The following is a 20,172-nucleotide window of genomic DNA, read 5'->3' on the forward strand; positions in this document are numbered from 1 at the left end:
ATATGACAATGTAGTGTTTGACCAGAGTTAATCTAAAGGTAATACTGGCCTTTTAATTCACTCCACTCCCATGAACAACACTGAACTGCTACAAGTTTATTACTGAAAAAACTCTTCCATCCACACAAACATCACTGATTCTTACCACTTAATCTTGTTATGGTGAGGCTTCAGTCCCACTGTGCATACATGACAGACAGTCCAATCTTCATAATAATATCTGTGAATTTATGCATTAAAAGTGTTTTTGTTTGAATATAGAGAGCGCGCTGTTCCACCAACATGTGTAGGACAAAAGAAGTTTCACAAATAATGCCAAAATTAAAATACATGTCAGCTGGAATTGGCTCCATCTAATAGATTAGAAAATGTATGGAAGTAACAAACCACAATCATATTTTACATTTTTTAAATTAGTCATTATTTAAGCCAGATCTGAAAACAATCTAAAAATTCACACATCAAAGATATTATACAGCACAGTTGCTACAGTATTAGACTATGAATCAACAAAACAAAATGAACAAAAAAAAACAATTCAAAAGCAAACAGTGCTTTCTGTGTTGACTGTGGGTGCACACGTGTATAAACTGTATATATGCAGCCTTTGTGAAGTTCAGGTGAAGCTGCGTGATGGAAACATCACGCAATAAAGTACAGTTAGGAGTAATCATGTGAGGTCTACAGTATCATTATTTTGCTAATTAAATGGCGTCGATGCCAACCAGAACAGGGTGGAAAAGATTTTAGACTAACTGTAAAGAAAACATTCTCTAAGTGAAGATGGCTAAAATCTGAAAAATTTAGAACTGTTGAGTTTTAGTTTGTGGAATAAAGCACTTGGTATTGACATACAGTTAGCATATGAGAATAAAAGCAAAACCAAAAGAAAAAGTAACTTTAACTTCAACAGGGTGAAACACTCTGCTGCCGTGTTTTATTAAAAACTGGGCTCCTACGCTGTATTCATAAACAGACAAAACTGCTGTAGGCGGTTTGTTGTTGCTTTTTAATGTACCTGGCCTTTTTCCTTTTTGTTTTTGTTGGTCCACTGTCTAGTGTCATTTCCACATCATATACTGTACATTTAACAAAATCAATTCTGTAGGTTATTTTATTATGTTATCGAGAGATGTTTTAAAAAAAATGTATTATGTATAGAGGGCATCTGGCCGAACTGTAGGGTCGACAGCAAACTGGTATAGCAGCATTCCTCAACAATGTTTCCCCTGTGGAATATAATCTTGTTTACAGTGATAGTAAACAACTTAAACAAAATAAATCTCAGAAATAAAAACACAGTCATAAAAACTGGCCCTATCCTTGATATTGGAGATCCTATACATTTTTTAGTTTCCATTATTATATGTGGCTTATAATAATGTTGTTCGTAATGTTTGGTTAAACATTATTTACAGCAGTTTCATGACACTGGATTCTGATTGACTGAATTAAACTGCTAATTTAAAACCTCTTGAGTGGAGGCTATGCAGTCCAGTTGGTACAAAATGGTCTGACTGACTGAAGAAGTTTAATAAAATATTTAGGGCCAATAAGGAATGAGTATATTTGTGGTGGGGTTTGTCTGAAACTGCCTGTCAGAAAAAGGCTAATTTAAAAAAAATAATGCAACAACTACAATAAGGAAAAAGAAAGAATGGTTTGCATACACATCCATGTAAAGGGGCTGGTGCACAGTCACAAATCTGACCAATAATTAACACATCAAAGATATTATACAGCACAGGTGCTACAGTATTAGACTATGTATCAACAAAACAATATGAGACAAAAAACAATTCAAAAGCAAACAGTGCCTTCTGTGTTGACTGTGGGTGCACACATGAACTGTATACAGTACCAGTCAAAAGTTTGGACACCCCTTCTCATTCAATGGTTTTTCTTTATTTTTATTTTTATTTTTTTCTACATTGTAGATTAATATTGAAAACATCCAAACTATGAGGGAACACATATGGAATTATGTGGTAAACAAACAAATGCTCAACAAACCAGAATGTGTTTTATATTTTAGATTCTTCAAAGTAGTTTAATGAGAAGGTGTGTCCAAACTTTTGACTGGTACTGTATATGCAAGCATTTTGTGAAGTTCAAGTGAAGCTGTGTGATGGAAACATCCATACCCATAAAGTACAGTTAGGAGTACAGTATCTACAGTATCATTACTTTGCTAATAAAATAAAGTAAATGAGAACCAGAACAGGGTGGAAAAGATTTTAGACTAACTGTAAAGAAAACTTTCTCTAAGTGGGGACGGCTAAAATTCAGAACTGTTGAGTTACAGGTTGTGGAATAAAGCACTTGGTATTGACATACAGTTGGTACATAAGAATAAAAGCAAAAGAACGGTATTTTTACTTCAACAGGGTGAACCTTTCTGCTGCTGTGTTATACTAAAAAATGTGGCTCCTACGCTGTATTCATAAACAGACAAAACAGCTGTAGGCGGTTTGTTGTTGCTTTATAAAATGTTATCGGCCTTTTGTCCACTGTCTATTGACATTTTTTCACATATTTTGTACGTGTAAGTAAGTCATTTTGGTATGTAATCAAGAGATGTGATGTAAATAAAGCCGCTGTGAGAAAGTACAGTAGGTACAAGTACGTGCAATATGTTGTTTTATCTTTAGAAGGCATCTGGTTATGTCGAAAACAAACTGGCGTCGCAGCATTACTCAGCGTGTTTCCTCTGGGGAATAACATCCTACAACAATCTACAATTGTTGTAGGATTTTTCTACAATCCTAAAAGTATACGCACATAGTCAGTAGGACTTGTCTAATTCTTGGTATTAGAGATCTTATATATTTTTTTGTTTTGATCAATATCAGTGGCATATAATAAAGTTGTTCGTAATGTTTAGCGTTATTTACAGCAGTGTCATGATACTGGATTCTGATTTGCTGAATTAAACTTCTTATTTAAGTGGAGGCTATTCAATCCAGATGGAACAAAATGGTCTGACTGAAAATATTTTGGGGCTGATAAGGAATGAGCACATTTGTGGTAGGGTTTGTCTGACACATATTGAAAAAGAAATGCAACAACTACAAACTGGTTTGCGTACGTTTCCATGTAAAGGGGCTGGTGCACGGTGACACACTTCAGTCTTTACATGATTTCTTCGTCTCCATGGATGCAGGCAGGAGTAGAGAGAACATCCTTGCTGAGCTCTCAGGTAACAGGATTTAAGATCTAAGGGTGAGTAGATAATCTGGAAAACTGCCCCAGAAATCAATAAAAGCTGCTGATAAATCAGTGCTCGTATCACTCAGGCTGCGGTCGGCAGAATGTGGCAGTGAGACAGTCATACGTGAGACACCGGGGATGTGAGGACGGGGTTTTAACAGCGGGTACTAGCTGAATCGAGACCCGCTGCTGGCTGGATAGATGGGTTTGTGCCGGGTAACCACCATGCTGATTATCCTCTGGTACCGATACTGTGGCAGAGCTGTGAGGATGGTGCCGTTATAGACACACACACACACACACACACACACACACACACACACACACACACACACACACACACACACACACACACACACACACACACACACACACACACACACACACACACACACACACACACACACACACACACACAAATCTTACATCTCATAATGCGCCAACAGAAACCAAATTACAGGAATGATAATAGTGCTTGGATTCCATTTAACCAGTGCAGGTGCAGAATGCAGTGGGTGGGACATAGTATAATGTTGACGGGATTATGAATGAGTCAACCCTGTTATATGATTATTGACACCAAGCCAGAGCCCAATGAAAGCCATTCAAAGCACTACCCTTTGGAAATGAGCCTAACTAATCCCATGTGATCACAAATTAATCTGTTGTATAACTCCTCTATTTAATTAAGGTTTAAGATGTAAAATGTTTTACATTGTAAGCATTGTATATCACATTTAAGACCTTTAATTGTAAAACCTAGCCTGTGAAATACAGAAATACTGCTGTACTGGAATGAGCTTGTTCTGTGTCTCAAAATGTCAAACACCAAAGGAAAAAGCGAGCTGGTTGCAGCATCTTCTAAGTCCCTTCATTGCATGGACTCATTATTTTGCAGCCCCCTTGTAAAAGGACACTCATGAAAAAGCAGTCCATCCCTTAAAAGACAAATTCAAACGGCAAGACAACGAAAATCATGGCCGTAAAAATGCCAATACGCTGTCCGGCACAATTCATTTCTCTCCGGCCGACCATCCAGATGGTAATTAATGAAAAGCGGACGAGCAATGCACTAAGTGTGTAGCCACAGTGACAGTGGAGAGGATTCGATAGACATAGATCAGTGAAAGGTGCTGATCGCCTGTGGTCCTACTGCGCTGGACACAAAGGAGCGCTCGTGTCCCGCAGGCACTTCATCTTAGTTCATATCCCGACTCCAATGGGCCAGTCTGGGTTATGGCTCTCTGGGGACCTGAGCACGATTACTGTGATCGCTCTCACACACTAAATCCCCCCCTCTGGAATCACCACATAGAAACACATACACTTCGACATGCTGTACAGTATGAACACACTCACTGGCACATGCTCTTACCATTGAGAAGGATCCAAGTCAATGGTCATTTGTCTTCAGTGAGAAGAACAAGTACACCGGCTACAAGAAAAACACACCAGAGTTACTCTACATCGTCAGTTTGCCTGCACAATAGACATGCTGTTTAAACTGTTACCTTATGGTCTCCCATACAGACATTCGGACCCACTGTGTTGTAAACAACTCTCTTCTCATCGTCAACTCCCTGAAAAGAAAAATGTTCCTTTAGTAACAAAGGAAATAAAATGTGGCATTCAACATAAAAGCTCACAACTATAACTTATCTAAATTGAAATGTATGTCATCTGCATGGCTGAGCTCAACTTTTGCTGAACAGCTTAACAGGGTTTTGTAACAGTGAAATAAAAGTATGATGATACATTTTACGTTTTCATTATTTTGATACTTGGAGCAACAAGAAATACACTTATATACAAAAACAGTACTGTTTCTTAAGAGACACAGTCTTATTTATGTAGCCATTTAGTGCAACTTTTAAAAAAAGTCAGCTGGAAACATTAAAAAGTCAGAGACAGCATTTTCAGCCTTTTCAGAACACTATTGTTAGCTTTATTAGCTAGCTTGTTACAGCTGAAAACCGACAGTCAGCAGCTACAATAGGAAGCCAGTTTTTGCCTGCCACTATTCAATCAATTCTGAGTAGTAAACGTGCTGTGTGAGAAGCTTGATGTAGCAACAGTAACTATGGGGCGTAGGGCTTAAAAAGATAAGGGATATAAAGATGTTGACGCTTCATTTGGATAGATAATGTGCTAGCTAATAATACAACCTATGGTTAGCATTTAAGATTAATTACAGTAATCTTGAAATAAAGTCGCTAGCCATGTGAGAATGTAAATATCGTTTTAACAATGGTAGAAAGGTCCACCAGCCACTTAGTCTTATCCGACAACAAATAATCGTTTCAATCCTGTATTAAACTGTGTATATATAAGCCTTTTATAAGAGAATATTTTCTGCACTTTGTGTGAAAGTGTTAGGACATCTAGTGTGCAGAAAGCTATGAATTTCAGCTTTAAATACAATGATAGTAGCTTTGACTGTCTGACCTTGTGGATTAATTCTTGGGCAGTATGCGACATGAGGATACGATCACACCAGGCAGGGCAGCGAGTGTTCATGTACTGGGTCGGTTTAGCGTACTCCTCACTGTAGGGGTAGCTGAGAGAGAAAGACAGAGATTGTATTTAAGGGATAACGACAGGCTGGAGTTTATACGCAGTATGTGTGCAGCATGTTGTTCGGTTACCTGGGTGGAAACTTGATGTCCTCTTCCTTAATAACATCATGAAAGGCTGCAACTTCTTTGTCATACTTCAAAAGCTGAAGGATAGAGGCCATTACTGATTAGCTCTACAGGAAATCTCAACACATTAAAAACCGACATGAGGTGACAGAGTACAACTTAAGCAAGGGTGAAAACCCAGTTTAGTGTCAAAGTTATCACAGTTTTGTTTACCTCAGAGTTTTTGTATTTACTCTACTGTCATTCATATGACTGTATTTCCTCTGATAGGCCCTAATCTAAAATATGTGAAGACATGCCAGATAGTTGCCAAGCAGCCTGTAGTATCGTAGGTTATAGTCAGTGCACAGAGTTTCTCTGAGGCTGTGTTGTGTTCCTCGTCAAAGTGGGTGAAAGTTGAGTGTCCTCACCGCTTTGCCATTTTCGTCCCTGAAAGACGCCTGGTGCAGGTAGGCAAACAGCTTCTCCTCAATGCGGAGCAGCACCTTTTGGTTAAGAAGAAAGCAGGTGAAGTGAATGCAGCACCAAAAATACAATGTCAGTTGCCTTAACAGAACTGATTAAATCACCTGGTGGTCATTGTCCTTTTCTTCGCAGATGATCTTTTCCACTTCATTACTGCATTCCTTCTTCACTGTCTGCACATCTGTCTCTGTGGACAGATGCTGCTCACAGAAACACAAGCACAAGAAAGGGTCTACGTCAGCATGCCAGGCTAATACACATCCTCGTCATCTGAGCTTCAGGAAAAAAGCTGTTACGTACCTGGACCACACTTAGTGTGTCCAGACGGAAGTTGAAATCTCCAAAGAGTAGGAAAGGCAGAGGAGTGTAGCGGCTGTCTGATATCCTGGAAGGAAATAGCACTATATCGCACAGATGTTTGGGTCCAAATGTGTGTACAAATTCACATGAATATCATAATATCTTCAGAATAGTCCATTCAAAGGTGATAGTTTATGCACATTCCCTGAATATCCTGTTTACATGATGGTATTAGCCAAGAATGTGAGAAAACATAGTCCAATCATAGAGGTCATTCAGTCAAGCAAGGAATCTTAATAATTGTTCTTCGGTTTTCACTCAGTGTGTGTTTGTGGTCATCTTGAACATTTTACAGTCATGTGTTTCATAGTTGTGTGCAGCTGGAAGTCTGACCTGTTGATGACATATCTGAGAGCGTTTTTGCGGTTGGCTGAGTAAATGGATGGACTGGAGTTGCAGGCAACGAGGTTGGAGGCATCGTGGAACAGGTGGACATTTACCAGGTCCAGACCTCTGTGAGGAACACACACAAACACACAGAATATGGTGATATGCGGCAGGTGGAGAAGGTAACAGGAAACAATTAGATAACAGCAAAGCCTGACATCTGATAGGTGAGTGTGTCTGTCTGTATGTGTGCCAACACGGCTGTCACTTATGAGGAGCTTTCTTATCTGGGAGTGCGTCGGTGAGTCCACAAACAAGCACATTTGTCTAATCTGCCGAGCATTCATTTCTTTGGCTGTCACTGAAAACAATTAATGTGCATCTAACAAAGGCTGACTGGGGTGACTCACAGCATGACCTTGTGGCACACAGATTGTGGGCTCCTTTTGTTATTACCCCCAGGTGACAACCTAGCAGAGCAAATAGTAACTATGGTTCCCAGGTAACACAAACAGCAGATTTATCCTGGTTCAATTCAGAACCATAAAAATATACATTTATATTAATTTAGTGGTTTCAAAAACATACATTTTAAATATATATTCTTTGTACTTATACAAAAATGTGTCTGCAATCGTGTAAAATTCAGCATATGGTCTGGGTCAGCAGAAGGGCGCCACGCTGCATTGGCTATGTATATGAAATAGATCATCAATTTTAATTGGACGGTTTAGCCGCCGAACTACATGAATAATTTCAAAGTTGGTAAAACATCCTCAGGGACAACACAGATGAAAATGGTGATTGGAGTGTTATATACGGTGTGGGTTTGAACCACTGCAGCAGCACTGAGTCATTGTCTCTGAATGTGGTGAGAGCTCAGTACAATTATTTAAATAAAAAAAGGTTTTGTAGAACAACAAATTAATATATCTCAAATTAAGGTGTGAAAAAAGTACATTTCTAATGAAAAACAAAAGTGTAGTGTATCGGCACTGGTATTGAAACTTTTCTAACAATACCTAGCCATCCTCTGGGGTTGGAAACACAAAGGAAATCAGACTTTGCTTTGTTTGACGAAGAATAAATCATTAATCTAATTTCTCGTTTTGAAGAACTTTGACAGCTGTTGTATCAAACAAGGGTTTCTTTGTTTTCATGCATCAAGGGCCGACAACAGACGTACACACTGGTTATCAAACCTGTTTGGGCTAAGCAACCTGCCTGTTCATGAGCGAGCTTGTTTATCGGAACTGTTTTTCCAATAACTGGATATCCCGAAAGTCGACAAACAACAAAAGTGAAAGTTAGTTGAGTCAAAGGCTAACTATTTATCTTCAATCGAGGTGCGGTTCTAGTGCACAGTACGTACTGGTTGTGTATAATCCAGCGGGTCCTCATGAAGCCTTTTCTGGACCACTTGAACTGCAACAGAGACAAATGAGAGAGAGTCACTAAACAGCAGTCAGCCGTGTCTTTGAAGGGCCAAACTGATAATTATTGATTCCTTCACATAATTTGTCTCATCTCCCTGTCAGAGCGGGTAGACAGCCCCTACAGCCCCAGTAGACTCATTTGTCCCAACATTTCCCTTTGGCCCTCACGTTCCCCTCCCCACACCTGCACACGCAGACACATATATCAATCCAGGCATACACAGATGCACACTCATGCATACATACTCACATCAGGCCAGAAATTCTTAGGGAATTTTTCTTTCTCCACTGTGGTGACCCCGTCCAGAGAGCCCACATGCTTGTTTTGTCCCGACACTGCTTTAAAATCCTTAACTGTGTGTGTGGGGGAGAGAGAGGGAGAGAGAGAGAGAGAGAGAGAGAGAGAGAGAGAGAGAGACGGGTGGGGGAGGGGGGCATGACATGTAAAAGAGTGAGAAAACATGCAAACAGCAATCAATAAACTGGTGTTAACCTCATCAGAGCGGCATACGTGATGAGAGGATCTATAAGGGAGCCATTAGACTGTGTTTGGTGAACAACAATCGGTTTGGGCCACACAGCGAGTGGCAGCTGCAGGATGTTTATGGTTCTTCCATAAGCTTTTCTGAGGAGCTTTTTCACGCCTAACGTGACTGGACTATGCAGCAGGAAAATAACAGCTCCACTTTAAATTCAGGTTCTTTGCAAATATCTGCCCAGGAAGGGTGGGCCATCAAACTGTCATTATACAAATAGAAATGTCCTGAAGAACCCTGAGAAAAAAATGACAAGAATCTTGCCAATCATATGCAACATTGCTCTTACTCCATTGAAGGTATAAGCCATTTTGAGCCATTACCAAAACAGTACAGGATGCAAGAGGAATGGCTTATGTTGAGACCCAAAATTATCTATTTTTTTGCAAGCAGGCAAATAATAAAATGACAAAAATCATTGCAAACTTTATGCATAAGTAGTATGCACCAATACTGATCCTCTGACTCAAATAGTTGGATCAGTGGCAATAGGCAGAGCTGGTATCGGATTCCAATATTTCAATAAATGTCAATGCTGTAAATTTATATCTGTGTATTTATTTTATTACATTTTGTATGACAATATTAAGAAAGCAATTTTTAAGTCAAGCCTGACGTTGCCTTACACATAAAAGAATGATCCCAGTCACTTCCACACAGTGAGTTATACATCTTATTAATTAAAAACTGGAATGGGATTGTTACTCGCTATTGGCAGATACTCAGGTACCGGGACTGAAAAACTTGTATCGGTGCATCACTGATAAGGAGTAAAGTTTTTACCATTAAAATCATACTGATAGATGTTTTTCAGTGTCTTGTGTATGAAGTACAAGCTCCCCAAAGCCTGTGGAGAGAGAGAAATAAAGAACAGAAGTGTTACAAAAACCAAATAAGTTATGTTTTGTAATTATATTTCTACACTGTCCTCCAAATATAAGTGAAAATTACTCTTATAATGTCATTGCAGACAGTTGCTGCAAACATCAGAATAAAATCCATGTTTAGTCCAACAAAGGTGCCTGGAAATGAGCCTTACATATTCCCATTTCCAATAATGCAGCATTAAACTTCATAAAACTAAGGTATTTAATAGTTTTAACTGGAACACTTGAGCTCTGTCTGATCCATTTAGAGCGGTTCCACAACAGCGAATCCAGGATTAAACCTAAACATCACAATCATCTTCCCAACTCAACCTCTGAGATGATGAATTGATTTGTTCATTTCCCCATCATGTGAGCCTCATATTGAACGATTCACAGTATATTGTTACTCTACCAAAGACACATGAAACTTTAAAGAATAGAGACGTTCAAAGTGAACACGTAACTGCACAGCACATCCACATACTGCACACACACACACACACACACACCCCTCATACACACACTTCAGCACCCAATCATCCTTGACATGGGGCTGACAATTTTTAATGTACTAACTGCCTGCTCCACTGATCTGATTAATCATGCCCTGTGAGATCAATAAAGACAGAAAATTAAAACAATTTAAAAGGTATTAAGCAGTAGGCCTGCTGTCTGCCAACGCTGCCACCGAGACTGGGGGCCGAAGAAAAATCAGCCAGCGCTCAGAGGGCTCGGGGCGTGACGGACCACTGTGCACTCACAAACATCTAGCCAGAGCATGAGAGATCTCTCCCTGAAGAGATCATTTATCATCAGTGCCAAAGTCATCCTCATTTAATAAAATGGAAGTGTCTCCGTGGTCTGCTCCAGTGAGCGTTAATTAGTGACCAACTTGTCTAAACTAAGGCTGGAGTCATGGAGTTATTTGACCGAGTCTTATAGGGTTGGTAACTTAATGCTCAATCTAAAAGCTGAAAAAATAATGTTTCAAGCAAGTGAAAAAAAAAAAAAAAAAAAATCAGTTTACAATCAGTGCAAAACTATTATTTGTTATAGAGGATTTAAGGACTCTTCTGATAATTAGCTCAGCAAAACTGTTCTATATTTTTTCTAGTTTATGTTGGACCACACACGCACACACACACGCACGCACACACACACACAGTCAAACTCAGATACACATTCTCCTCCACATACTCTGCCAAACACCTATCTTCATCAATCAGGTTTGTGCACAGTTTAATAAAAAAATATTGACTTACAAGTGATTTTTTATCAAAACACCATTTGTACTGGGAACGCATTCAAGTCTGCCCTGTCTACTCCTGCAGCCCCTCTGAAAGGAGAACCCCCCCAAACTCTCTCTTGGCCATATAACTGATGATCCACAGCCAGGGGGAAACAAATTGAAAATCAATGCAGGTGGCACCAACGAAATGAGAATGAGGCATTAGGAGGGGTGGGGGGGCTGCAACCCTCTCAGGGCAAACGGTGGAGGGTGCGAACACTCGAGCGCTGGGGAAACTTAGTCCCGGCTGTCTTCCAACAACCCCCTCACACTTTATTTATCGTGCACAAATGGGCTAGGATCAATAGTTTTAATCTAGAGTTAAATGTATTGACTTTGGCTTTCTCCTTTTTTACTTCACACACACCTTCAGTCTACAGATGCAGCCATTGACCCCTACTGTCAGACGTCCAGTGTGGGGGTCTCACATGGGAGGAGTAAGGGTTAATAGTTTAAGAAATACTTAGCCACTTTTCTCAACCAGAGAATCAACTAGGGCAGATTTTCAGACAAACTAACGCTGACAACTCTGTTATGAGCAACTCCTAACATAATTTCAATTTCAAGTGAAAGACTGAAAACTTGCTTGTGCTGTGTGAGGTCACTAAAAGAAGAAGTTGGAAGCAAAAAATGGCTTCAACGATAGGTGAGGGGATTGAGGTTGAGCCGATGACCGGAGCTGCGCCCCGCCAGGCACTGACGAGCACCGCATCACACTTCTTCTACCGAGACAGACTCTGGGTTAGATGATGATAAGAGATGCCGGTAGTGATGTGAGTTACTTAACAAACCTGTCTTTAAAAACATCTTGTCTCTGCTCAACTATTACACCATTGTTTCATAGAACATTCATGGTTTCATCAAAACATCCCATGATATATCAAAACATCCCATGATAGACTTATTCAAAAAACAACTTCCTGATTAAATATTTTTACAATCTGATTTGCTTTGTGACGGGAAAAGGGATGTTTTATGAGCTCATTGAATTGTACTGTAATCTCCCCGACAATATTGTTTTTCTGTTTGTTTTGTTTTTATGCTTTTCTTCTTTTGTAACCCCCCAACCCCGCCTGCAAAAACGTATAACAAACATATTCTAATAAATCATATGTATCAACAAATGTTCCACAGGGGTCTCGGCACTCTTTTCTAATGCGTTGACCAGCAACCAGCGAATACTTTTCACTCATCAGCATCAGCAGTGTACATCCAACACCTCCAACTACCTCTGAGCACTAACATGGAGGAGGACCCCATCTAGTGGAAGCACATGTGAATTAATCTGACTAAGATGTTAGTGCGTTTCTTACCGTGAAGCTGTCTTCTACGTGGAACTGGTTGTCCACATAGATGCAGACCCTGTCAAAGTCTTTCATTTCCTCACTGGACTCAATGTTACTGGAAACAACAGAGCGATCATTAAAATATAGTATATATATATATATATATATATATATATATATATATATATATATATATATATAGTTAATATAGAGCTGAAGAGGTTAGTCAATTAATAGATTAGATTTAAGTAGTTATTTAAGCCTAACTGATTCTAGCTTCGCAAATGTGAATGTTTGTGGATTTTCTTAATCTTCTGTTAATATAAACTGAATATATTTGGGTTAGGGAATGCTTTGTGGCCAAAAGAAGCTTTATTCACTTTTTACATTGTATGGATCAAACAATTAAACAATGAATGGAGATAATAATCAGGAAGATACAACAATAATAAAAATAAAATAACTAAACTAACTGCTGTAGCCCTATTTGAAAGCAGGGACATTTTAAATAAAGAGACTTTAGCACATTAGTCCTACCAAAAGAAGTTTTCGGCATGGCCCATGTTAACCATGTAGTCCTTTCCTCCCACCTCCTGGAAGTGCAGGGCGATGAACTGCGGGTTATGGCTGTGGATAGTCTGTACAAAGGTAAACAAAAAGTTCTTAAATCTACAGCTTTAAATTACAGAAAAAGATAAGGAGTGAAAGGGGTGAACCCTGTGTTACAGGATGAAGTTTTTCTGTAAATAAATTTGTGTTGTGTCTCTGTTATCAGTGACTTTGCTGATCCGCTTTCCAGAGGAACATGGAGCTGTTCTAAGTGGGCCATAACCAGATATGTAACATATCTGTTATTTACCTCAACTGCACCAGACTGTCCACAAAATGTAAGGGAGAAACTAGTGATGAGTGAAGATACTAAATGTAACAGTGATTGATTAATGAAAGTCACGATCCAGGAGGCCGAAACTTACCTTATACAATTCTTGTAACCACTCATTTTGAATTTCACCCACCTATAAAATGGCAAAGAGAAAAACCATCAAAGGCATTCAATGTTTCTTGAAAAACTTGCCTAAAATCCAATACTAAACCTGCATTAATTTATTTTTTGGCCACCTGGGGGCAGTTCAACAAGATGTAAACACAGAACTGAAATAGTATCACATTGTAAGGATGTTTTGGCAATTGTGTAAGATTTATCATGTGTGTACCAATGTTGGGGGGGGGGGGGGGGCTATTGACACACATATTGGCACACATTTATAGCCATTGTCCCAACTCAACACTTCATTATCCTGTGGAGCAACGGACTTTAGCAGAAAACACTGAGCTCCAGCCTTTTTAGCTAGCAGCATAACTGACAACACAAGCTATTGCACACTTGGTATCCATGTGCTGCATTCTGCTGTAGCATCACTTTATATCTTGTCTACTATTTCTTACTATACAATATATATATATTGTATTGTATTTTTTTTTTACGAAAAAATATTTCTGCTTCTTAAATGTGAATATTTTGGAATATCTTTGAGTTGTGGAAAAACATAGTATTTTAGGAAATAATCTTTGGCTTTGAACACTTTTTTCGCTTTGATAAATATTTTCACAATTTTCAGACATTTCATAGAATTTAATTTACATTTATTAATAAACAAAAGAAACATGATAGCTTCTGACTTTAACATTACAGGAAGTCATCAATCACAGAAGGGGTCAATCCGAGCTATAATAAACTATGAGCAGGTTAATAAAAGAAATAAAGATTGTCTGGAAATATTGTACCGTGTCTTACATTAGCTGTGTTCAGGGATGTAGTTTCATGGAAGCTGTACCTGTTATAATCTAACCACTGTCCATATATCCTCCCTGATGGTGAGTTTTATATTTCATGGCATTCAATGTTTCTTGAAAAACTTGCCTGAAAAACTTGCCTAAAATCCAATACTAAACCTGCATTCATTTATTTTTTGGCCACCTGGGGGCAGTTCAACAAGATGTAAATGCAGAACTGAAATAGCACATTGTAAGGATGTTTTGGCAATTGTGTAAGATTTATCATGTGTGTACCAATGTTTTGTTTTTTTTGGGGGGGTGGAGGGGGTTATTGACACACATATTGGCACACATTTATAGCAATTGTCCCAACTCAACACTTCATTATCCTGTGGAGCAACGGACTTTAGCAGAAAACACTGAGCTCCAGCCTTTTTAGCTAGCAGCATAGCTGACAACACCAGCTATTGCACACTTGGTATCCATGTGCTGCATTCTGCTGTAGCATCACTTTATATCTTGTCTACTATTTCTTTTATATATATATATTGTATTGTATTTTTTCTTTTTACGAAAAACTATTTCTGCTTCTTAAATGTGAATATTTTGGAATATCTTTGAGTTGTGGAAAAACATAGTATTTTAGGAAATAATCTTTGGCTTTGAACACTGATAAATATTTTCACAATTTTCAGACATTTCATAGAAATTAATTACATTTATTAATAAACAAAAAAAACATGATAGCTTCTGACTTTAACATTACAGGAAGTCATCAATCACAGAAGGGGTCAATCCGAGCTATAATAAACTATGAGCAGGTCAAGAAAAGAAATAAAGATTGTCTGGAAATATTGTACCGTGTCTTACATTAGCTGTGTTCAGGGATGTAGTTTCATGGAAGCTGTACCTGTTATAATCTAACCACTGTCCATATATCCTCCCTGATGGTGAGTTTTATATTTCATGACTTTTTGGCAACTATATACTATGTATACACTATGTATACACTATGTATACTATGAAAAAGGTATGAGGAAAGCATGCAGATAAATCCTTACACAACGCAATCTGTCTAACTTAGGCATTTTCCTGTTTGGACCACAGGTAGAATTCCATTTACACTGTTGGTATTATGCTGCACCACGTGGCCTTGTGTAGCTGTAAACTAATAAATAAATGAATTTACTGAACAGTGAAAGCCGATATACACAGTTGGTGTGATGAAAAGAACCCCCTACCTGCTAAGTAAAATGATATGTTAACCTCACAGTTCACACACTGACGGTAAAAACTTCCGTCAGTGTGTTTTTACACACTATGAGAAAAGGATTCTCATACCAGAGAATCCTTTTTCAACACCATAAGCAGTACATACGCAATTCTCCTAAACTCAGGCATTTGACGTGTCCTCTCTTACACACTCTCTTCAGAATTTTTCCCGTCTAAAAGTAATGTACAATGTTCTGTGACGGCAGGTGCATTCATAGTAGCCGAGAAATGGCTTTGCATAGTGTATTTGCATGATAGTGTGGCAGGGACGACTGCAGCTCAGCAATTATAACCTGAAGGACTCCTCTCACATCATTCGAGCTACTAACACAGTCATGAACACAGGACAACACCATTGAGTCTTTCCACTGACCCTGGAATTCACCAACAAAACAAACAAACAACTCTGTGGAAAACTCGTAGCACTGAGTCAGGCAACGAGACTGAGTACAATGAACAAGAGAGATCTTAAGCAAGCTTCCCCAGCAGCTCAGTTCCAAAGGAGCTGTTAGCTTTTATTGATCCAGCATGATGATAAGGTTAATGCTTTATTGTGCCAAGCTTTCGGATAATAATAAACAAAATTCTCTGAAATGTGTATTTGCCAATAATGTGTTCCCACAACTGATGCTACATATTATAATGTATCTGATGCCATTTGTTTGCATACAGGGAGTTTGTGTAACAATAACATCTACTCTATGCATCTGGGTCCAAACATAGTCATTACACAAGCTTACAACAAACAGACATAATCTCCAGGTTACTGCCATAGAAATGTCTCACTGGCTAAACTGCTCTGACAAGACGCTCGGCTAGTCCCAGTTCTGTAAAGCAATAGGATTTACCCTGTGATGTGCTTAAGGTCTTGCTCTTATTCCAAAGGCTGGGTGAACACTTAGGAGTGTTTATGGAAATAGTGTGTGGGGGGGGGGGGGGGGGGGGGGGGGGGGGCTAAATTAGTAGAAAAACTCAAATCTCTCGGGACAGATATTCATCTGTTTACATATCTCCCACAATGGGATCTAACATGTTTTCATTGGGGCCAGGTCTGGCAACAGGAAACATGGTCCTGAGCCAAATTTCCATGAGTGTAAAAGGCCCTCCTTCCTGCAAAGTCTAAAAGTTTGTGAGCCCGGCAGAGGCCAAAACCATTGTTTGGAATGGTTAAAATACAGTCTAATCCCTTTAATCCCTTAATAAGTGGTTTTACGTTATTTTTAAGATAGAGACATTCAAGACTAGGCTATAAACTAGAACCAAGATAACATTATAGAAATATAGTGATACCACTGGAGCCGATGACGTAAATGGCAAGCCAAGTATGATAAGAATACTATAAACTAACTATTGTGTAACACGGACTCTCCATGTATTAACTTCATAAGCAGTGATATTCAACAGGTGTGATTGTACTGCAGTTAGGGGGGTACACCTGTAGAGGGTCCACACCGGACTCATTTATATAAACAATGTGAAAGGGGTGTCTAACACTATTTTAGTGCTTCTTGAAGACCAACGTGCCCAGATACTGAATAACATGACATGTCATGGATGTCCAGGGCCAAATAACAAATGAAGACAAACTTACAGTTAGTCCACAAAATGTGGTGAACATGTCTGAAGACGACGGGTCCAATAAGATTCATAAGGAAGATGACTTTTTTTTTTTTAGTTTAGTCACACAATAACTTAATTTAATCAATTCATTATGAAATGTGACTGCTCTTTTGTTTTGTATAATCTATATGGACTTTTATTCAAAGTGTTCAGTTTAAATACAAATTGCATCCAATACAGAAAACAATTGCACAAATGAAGCACCACTTTTAGACACGTTGCATATAGGTTGAGGTTGCGTTTCGTGGCTTATCCTCCAGTGTCATAGCATCTGACGGGTCACAGATTTCCGTGTAACACCAGTGTCTACCCAGATTAGGGGGGAGGGGGGGACGTGAAGCGTGAAACTTTCGCATCAGGGTAAATAATGTTGCGGGTTATAATGTTATTCCTTTAATCACATTACGTAGACACAAACACTTTTGATGAGCACATGTTACTGGTTGCACGTTAAGGTGAAACTTGCCCTCTTCTCCACTAATCCCCCCCCTCTAACAGCATTAAGTGCACTCCCCTGGCAGCAGGTGTAGCCTTCACCTTTCTCTCCCCCGGTTCTACTTACATTGTCAAAGAGCGACCCGACGTTTGCAGTGACGAGCAGCACATCAGTGCACGGTCCCATGTTGACGAGTCACCTTCACCGACAGTCCCGAGGAAACTCCGAGTGACGCGCGTACAGGGCCTATAACAGGGGGGGGGGGCAGCTTATTGTGTGAGCCTCGAACTCGCGACTACGACCGCTCTAAACGCACCCGCGTCTCATTTGTGTCGCTTCTGGTCCGACTTGTTTCTTCGTGGCGGGCTGTCGTCTCAGGTCGTCCTCATGAGCCGGAGCGGCGGCGCTCATATCCATCGTCCAGCCGAGGGAGCAGTGAGGGAGTGAGGTGGGCTTTAAGAGCCTACTATGCGTGGATTTCCGCCGCCGCTTCCTCCTCCTCCTCCTCCTCCTCCTCCTCTCGGTTAATTGGACTAGTGGCTTCTTAGCGGACTTAAAACCAGCATGGACCGGGCGCATCCGCTGCTGCTGCCTTTGACGGACGCACAGACAGCCGAGCATCAGGCAGAGTGTCGCTCGGTTGTCAGCTCCGGTGCTCCGCCTCCGCCCATGAGCAAGTCTGTCACCACTGAGCCGTCACTCCAAAGTGTAGCCTCCTCTGAAGATAATCCCATAATATGTGCCTTGGTTTTCTGTAGTTTCGATTACGTTTCTTACGGTTTTATTAGGATTAAATGAATTCATTTATTTTTATTTTTTATTTTTATTAGTTTTTTTTTAGCGTTTTATTATTATATTTGATTATTGATGTGATGGTTTTTAACCCTGTACAGCACCTTGAGATTTCATTGTATTTTTAAAGTGTGCTGTATAAATAAAATCCATGATTATTATTTTATTATATTTGATTGCATAGAAACCTGTGCGTCTGGCCTGTTTTGCAAGTAAGTAAGTAGCACCTTTTAAAACGAAGTTACAAAGTGCTGTACAGGATGCGGAACCACAAAAAGGATACAGAAAAATGAAAAATAATACAGGGAGATAAACAGTGTACAAATACAGTTAAGTGCAGAAAAATAAAATAAGATAATAGTAAGGACCTAGTCAGCTTGATCAGTTTTTATAACCGCATGAAGATTAAAGATTAATACTAAGATGATATAAAACACCACAATGAATCATTTAACTACCCAGGGACATAATACATAACCTGAAATGACTCAACTCGCCATTCTGTGTCGTAGCAAGAGGAAGTTCTTCACTTTCTTTCCGTGAAACTCTGTTCTTTCAATTAAATATCCTCTCACTGAGGAGTTTGCTTTCACTTTGATTGTTCTTCTTCCTTGCTGTTGTATAACTGGAAATCCTCAACTACATAACAAGAGGGGTCTTATCTTTATTTGTGCCTTTGCCTATTGATGTGTGCTCATCAATAATTACTGCTATATTACCTTTTACATACATTGCATTACATAAACTGCACAGCCCATGAACTGATCTGTTGTAAAGTTATATCAGTGGGACCAGCTTTGTTTTTAGGTGCACAAATTAGTCATGTTCTCTAGAACTGCCTGCCTCCTGCAACTTCCAGTCATCACAACATCAAAGTAACCACAATATTTTACAACGTAGCTACAGCAGCTTTCTCTACCGAGTGGAGCATAGAGCTTTTAAAGTCTTGTTTGGAGTCGATGGATCTGTGCCATCCAGCAGTCTGAGCTCCAGCCCAGGGTGAAGCAAAGCTTGCTGGGGTCCAAACACTGGCTCTCCATAGTGCTGTTAGTGAGCTGTTCAACCATGGCATGGTTTTCACTGCCAACCGTTTGAGCCCTTCTCCCTGCTTCCTCTTACTCCTCCCTCTGAGCACTGTGTGCTTTATTCTCCAACGTCAACACGTCCATTTGTCCATTTGAAACTATTGCAACAGGGATGCAAAAGAATACTGCCATGTCCATCACCGGTTTGGAAACAAAGACGGTTAAAGTGGAAACCTCTCTGAAAGGACCGAGGCAGTTTATTGCAGCCAGGAGGAGAGGCCAGGGTTTTGGATAAAGCCGCTGCTAAAGAATCAGCAGCATTCGCAGACGGAGAGAGACATTATTTAGACTGGATCCTGAGTACATTGTACACTAGGGAATAAATCATCTATACAATGTTTAAAATAAAGCTTTCAATCCTCATGCAGGACTCTGTTATAGCAGCGTGATGCCCACTGCACAATAAATCAGACAGGAAATGTTACCAGAGTCCTGCCTTGCCAAGAATAGCACAGAAAAGCAGCAGCTAATTAAGGCAGTACTGCTTGGAGCAAAAACAATAAATAGCAAATGAAAAATGCTTGGATTTTGGAAAATGGTTTGCCAGTGAAAGAAAAGGCTCTTTAACTATTTATTAAATGAGATACTTAGGATAAAATGGAACTGTTGAACGACACATAACACATATTGATTATTTGGTGTAATTTGCAGTACATTGGACTTGAAAGATGAATATTTTAAATATGTATTACTTTTGGTTCCATATGCTGCTGTATGGTAACAACCCCTTTGTGCTTGTATCCGAGGGAATCAAATATGATCAACAGTGTGA

At 39.5% G+C, this 20,172-nt stretch overlaps 1 protein-coding gene across 1 annotated transcript; it reads right to left on the reverse strand.

Moving 5' to 3' along the window:
• Positions 1–1,149: 1,149 nt before the first annotated feature.
• Positions 1,150–18,213, reverse strand: inpp5l (inositol polyphosphate-5-phosphatase L). Its single transcript, XM_054611379.1, has 16 exons — positions 17,650–18,213; positions 13,394–13,435; positions 12,957–13,057; positions 12,447–12,534; positions 9,760–9,823; positions 8,691–8,794; positions 8,377–8,429; positions 7,011–7,130; positions 6,618–6,702; positions 6,422–6,517; positions 6,263–6,337; positions 5,856–5,929; positions 5,656–5,767; positions 4,722–4,790; positions 4,586–4,645; positions 1,150–3,472 (listed from the first exon to the last, which is right to left on the reverse strand). Exons 1-15 carry the CDS (start codon positions 17,707–17,709, stop codon positions 4,604–4,606), a joined length of 1,185 nt encoding a protein of 394 aa, XP_054467354.1. The 5' UTR covers positions 17,710–18,213; the 3' UTR covers positions 1,150–3,472; positions 4,586–4,603.
• Positions 18,214–20,172: the final 1,959 nt, after the last annotated feature.

Source organism: Anoplopoma fimbria, chromosome 13, assembly GCF_027596085.1.
Source record: "Anoplopoma fimbria isolate UVic2021 breed Golden Eagle Sablefish chromosome 13, Afim_UVic_2022, whole genome shotgun sequence".
Taxonomy (NCBI): domain Eukaryota; kingdom Metazoa; phylum Chordata; class Actinopteri; order Perciformes; family Anoplopomatidae; genus Anoplopoma; species Anoplopoma fimbria.